The sequence below is a fragment of the Panthera pardus genome, unplaced genomic scaffold (genome assembly GCF_024362965.1).
Source record: "Panthera pardus isolate Hobbes unplaced genomic scaffold, ASM2436296v1 HiC_scaffold_12, whole genome shotgun sequence".
NCBI lineage: Eukaryota > Metazoa > Chordata > Mammalia > Carnivora > Felidae > Panthera > Panthera pardus.
Window position 1 is genome coordinate 14,738,318 of NW_026526677.1, and position 5,323 is coordinate 14,743,640.

The 5,323-nt window shown below is 40.0% G+C and overlaps 1 protein-coding gene across 1 annotated transcript; it reads right to left on the minus strand.

Annotated features, from left to right (window-relative positions):
• Nucleotides 1-2,250: 2,250 nt before the first annotated feature.
• On the minus strand, nucleotides 2,251-3,180 carry LOC109245187 (olfactory receptor 4P4-like). Its single transcript, XM_019412502.2, has one exon. It carries the CDS (start codon nucleotides 3,178-3,180, stop codon nucleotides 2,251-2,253), a length of 930 nt encoding a protein of 309 aa, XP_019268047.2.
• Between the last annotated feature and the right edge of the window lie 2,143 nt (nucleotides 3,181-5,323).

Consider the following 5,323-nt stretch of genomic DNA (forward strand, 5'->3'; position numbering starts at 1 on the left):
ACTCCAAGAATCTCCAAACAATACATGCACAGACACAATCATCATACACTCACATGCACAGATGTATGCACACACAGGCAGGTGACATTTGTATACTAAAAAGAAATTCCAAAACCCCTTTGGACAGATTCTACATTAAACTATCGACTTGTCAAAGCTCATTTCCTACGGAAGGGACAGAAGTTTTTCCCATCATATTCCAGAGGCTTGCATGGCTCCAGGAGGAAAAAAAAAATACTAGTTACATCTGTGAAAGTTTCTAAGAGTTCAAGAATCAAAAGAGTGGTGCCAGCCACTAAGCCAATCACTATTACCTTCATGATTTCCCTTGGATTTTGCTTTGGCTCTGGGGTAGGAATATTTGAATCAAGCAAACTTTGTGTGGAAGCATTGTAATCATTCTGCTGAGAAAAGACAAGTCTCTGGGCAGTGAGAGATGGCCAGACAAATACGAATGGAAGCACATAGCTGAGATTGGGTTATGTCATTCAATGGACAAAGAGGTAAACAATAATTAGGAGAGAAGTCCTCCTTCATGCATAAAATAAATAAGTAAAAATATTCTAGGGGCACGTGGGTATCTCTCTTAAGCGCCCAACTCCTGATTTCGGCTCAGGTCATGATCTCACGGTTTGTGGGTTCAAACCCTGAATCAGGCTCCATGCTATCAGCTTGGGATTCCTTTTCTCTCTGCCCCTTGCCTTCTCTCATTCTCTCTGTCTCTCCCTCTTTCTCAAAAATTAAAAAAAAAAAAACTTTAAAAAATACAAAAAATAAATAAGTAAAAATATTTTAAAGTTCTGGTAGTCTGCTGAATTTCGTTATATCCCTAATAGGTACATGGCACTATATGTTAAATCTTAAGGCTTTTTGATACTATTTATTTTGTTATTAATGCCTGATTGTTCATGACACAAGGAGAAGCTCTAGATATGTAAGAACAATACTTGCAATCAAATAAAAAAAAGATATTACCTTGAATTTACTTCAATTCAATTACTTTGTTTACCATTTTAATTTGTGCCAAGTTTATTGTTAGAAAAACAGAAAAGCGTGCCTGTGTGGTTGAGCATTCAACTCTTGATTTCGGCTCAGATCATACCAAGGTCATGGGATCGAGTCCTGTGATGGGCTTTGTGCTGAGCATGAAGCCTACTTAAGAGTGTCTCTCTCTCTCTCTGTGCCCCTTTCCCCTACTCACACACTATCTCACGCTCTCTCTCTCTCTCTCAAATTAAAAAAAGCAAAGAAAAAAGGAAGATAAAAAAGTAAAGATATACCACATACTCTTCCTGCTCAAACTAGAAAAAAACGCAGTCCCCACGAAGAAGCCACTAGTATAGGACATAGGATTATTTGAAACAGAGAAAACATACTGCTGAATAGGAACAAAAGAACAGGGCAGAAATCTGGTCTGTTGGATCTGCAAAATCTTCCTGAAGGAGAAAACATTAAATATGTGAATTATACGCAAGACATGGACCTTCGAGCATGGGGGTGGGGAATTCTGAGCAGAAGAAGAGCTGAAATACAGCCATAGAGCTGATAGATTCCAGAGTATGTTTGGAGAATATAGATGGACCCAGTGTAGGTGGATGAAAGCATCCGAGCAAAGGGACATACAGGAGGAAAGGTAGGGAAAGAGGGAAGTGCATAACTTGAGTTTTCATTACACCTTATGCCAGGCTAAAGCTTGCTTCACATGTGTTGGTCTAAACGATATTACACCTTCACGAGGTATAATATCACCCCATTTCATAGACACTTTGAAAATGCGACTTAAATAATTAAAGCAAATTGCCAAGACCCAGAGACAGTATGTCACCCATTTCTCCTTGACCCAAAGCCTGTCATTGTAACGTCGTACCTTCTCCCAATGTTGTGACCTCTGATATTAGCAAGTCAGACCAGGTCCAATTTGGGAAGATTTATGATAAACAAGTGAGAAGGTTGGATTTTATTCCAAGGAATATAAGATTCCCTATATATATATTTTGGAGCTAGCAGTGATAGGATCAGAGATGTGCTGTAGAAGGGCATCTCTTAAATTCCTCAAATCAAGTGCTCACGTCTGGAACTAATTGGACAGACTGCAATGTGGAATTACAGTGACTTGTGTCTTTGGCTCATATGATGTCAGAAATCATTCAGCCCAGCTCCCTCAAAGAAACCTTATACGCCTTCTATAACATCTCAAATGATAAATTCTCTGGGCACACAGGATTGAAAACATAATGAATATGACCTGATTTACTTGCATTCTGAATGGGCCATTTTAGACCACACTTTCTGCATGGCGGTTTTCATCTCCGTGTTTCTCAGGGTATAGATGAGAGGATTCAGCATGGGGGCAATCACCGTGTAAAACACGGAGATTTCCTTATCCTTGTTCTCATTCCCTGCAGGTAAAACGTAAGTATAGATACAGGGCACAAAGAATAAAACCACCACCATTACGTGAGAGCTGCAGGTGGAGAGAGCTTTGCGTCGCCCTGCGGAGGAGCGGGTCCTAAGGTTATATAATATGAGTATGTAAGAAGCCACCAGGACAAGAAAAATGACAACCACCACCATCCCTGAATTAGCAATCACTAAGATACTAACAACACGAATGTCTCTGCACACCAGTTTCAAAAGAGGCTTCACATCACATATGTAGTGATCTATCTGATTAGGACCACAGAAAGGTAAGTTGAGTACCATGAGCAACAGAGCAATGGAGTGCCAAAAACCCACGGCCCAGGCCGTGAAGATCAACATGTTACACCTCTGCCGGTTCATGAGGACCGTGTAGTGCAAGGGCTTGACAATGGCAACATAGCGGTCAAAAGCCATGGCCACCAAGATGAATATCTCCACACCCGCCAGCAAGTGGGCAGCGAAGAGCTGGGTCATACAATTGTTATAGGAGATGTTTTTTCTTGCGGCGCCTAAGTCCCTGATTAGCCTGGGGACCACGGTGGAAGTGTAGCAGAGATCCATGAGGGAAAGGTGACAGAGAAAGTAGTACATCGGCTGTTCGATTAGATGGCTGCAGGTGATTGTGAACAAGATGATGAAGTTGCCCATTAAGACAGCCAAGTAACAGAGCAAGAACCAGAAAAAGAACAGGAGCTCCATTTGCTTATTTCCCCACAGACCCATGAAAACAAATTCTGTGACATTGTTCTGATTTTCCATGAGGTTGAGGTGAGTCCAGGGACACAATAGAAATTTAATTCATCTGAAATGATACAGAACATACGACACGTTTAAGAGTCCTTTTTGCTTTTTTGGAGGATATTTACACTGAAAAATATGTAGGTCACAAAGGAACTATTGCATTTAATCTTTTAAATCCCTCTGGTTTGATGCCATTATTATATTTCAAATGATACTTAATGACAGCATACTTTATGCTGGGAGGTTTTACACATTTTGCATGCATTTAATTCATAATATCCAAATAGTTACTATTCTGATACTCATTTGACAAGTTGGGGAACAAAAATGGGTGGGTTTGGATAATAATACCAATTCTTTCAGATGTTAAGTAGCAACCTAAGATATGATCCTGTATCTGATGCTAAGTTGTATGCTCTTGAGAGCTATGCTACATTATCCACTGACCAAATGGACTTCCGTCCATTTTCCACCTCCTTAAACAGTATGTTTTTTTTTCATCTCTAGCATTAACACACAAATAACTGTAAGTAATCCCCTCCCCTTCTCTATGCCATATATAATAATTTATAAAATCCCAACCTAACACCACATTCTGTGCATTGAGTGGAATTAATATTCTTCACATGAAAGCAAAATCAAGGTTCTTAATTGTAGCAGATAAATCACCTGAATTCATTGATAACAAATCCAGTGACTCTCCTTCTTGGCAGTTTGGTCAAGAGTCAGGACATGGAGATACAGAAAATAGGTATTTGGAAACACTATTTGGGCATCTGAAAACAGGAACACGGGTTCTTGTTATATAAAAGCTTTCCCTTTTTCCTAATCATTCTAAATACACATTTTAGAGGTTGCTGTTAACATGTTAGAAACACTGAGGACAGGTAGTTGTTGTCTGGTACATATTGAAGAACCCAGTGTGATTAAAGAATGCCCTGCAGATTTAGCGATGCGTTTAGAACAGTGCAACCACTTAGACGCAGTAGACCCAGGAGCAGAGAGTGAATATGTGGAGACATCACCTTTTACCCATAACCAAGCGTCCTCCGCAGCAAAATCATGATTTGCCTAAAAGACTATTGATGTCTCGGAATTACTTTAACGGTACCAACGGCGGAACAATATGATGCAGTGGACAGATCCCTCATCTAATGATCATGAAGGTGAGCATCCAGGCTCCCGTGTCTTGTTAACTATTTTTTGTTCACACAGAGCAATCCATTCTCCCCGATCCTCCCCCTTCAGCTGGTACGTGGAACTAAAACTTCTGGATCCAAGAGCAAAAGGAAGTCCATTTAAGAATATACAATAGAAGGCCTTATCCTTCTAACTTGTCAGGTCCACAGAAGAGTACCCCCAACAATGTTTGAAGAGGAACAAATGGTTATATAAGAAGATACGTACCAGCATTTTCATCAGCTGATTGCCTTTACCTGTGGATTTTGTATTCTGCCACAACGGGACAGATTGAAGAACTTATATTAGACATACATTGAGGTTAAGGAAAAAACATTCTGTTGGTGTAAGTTTGTTCTGATTTCCACATAGAGCTTAGCAAAGTACTTTTATGTATAAATTGAGAATATCCAAGATGAATGTTTGTTTACATGGAAGAATATGATCAGTTAAAGGACATATAGAAATCCCAGAGTAGGTTTTCGTTAAAGTTGTAGAATAAGAACTAGAGAATCAAAACCGTAGAAAACGCAACTTTTGGTTTAGAATGTTTGCGGACATTGGCATAAGCCTCAACATCTAACAGATGGTCCAGTGCTTCTCAACCTACAATGCCTAAAAATCAATTGTAAAAATAGAGATCAGTATAGAAAAAGATCCTTCCAAGCAGCTCCCATAAACTCTGTGCCGGGAATCTTCTGGGGAAAAAAAAAAAAAAAAACGAATTCGCAAAATCTCCCTGTACCTCTTTCTTTCCTTTCCCTTCCCATTTTCCCTCTCCTTCTCACTCTCAAAATATCAACTATACTCACCCTTAGTGTACTCACCCTTCTTCTTGTGATGATAGGAGATGAGAAAATGCCTACACGATGAGAGGAAGTGAGGTGGATGAGATAGGCACAGGGAAGTAGGGTTAGGCTACTATTGACCTTCTCACAGTACATCAGATGGAGATCGTCTGCCTCCAGACCGTGGGTGACAG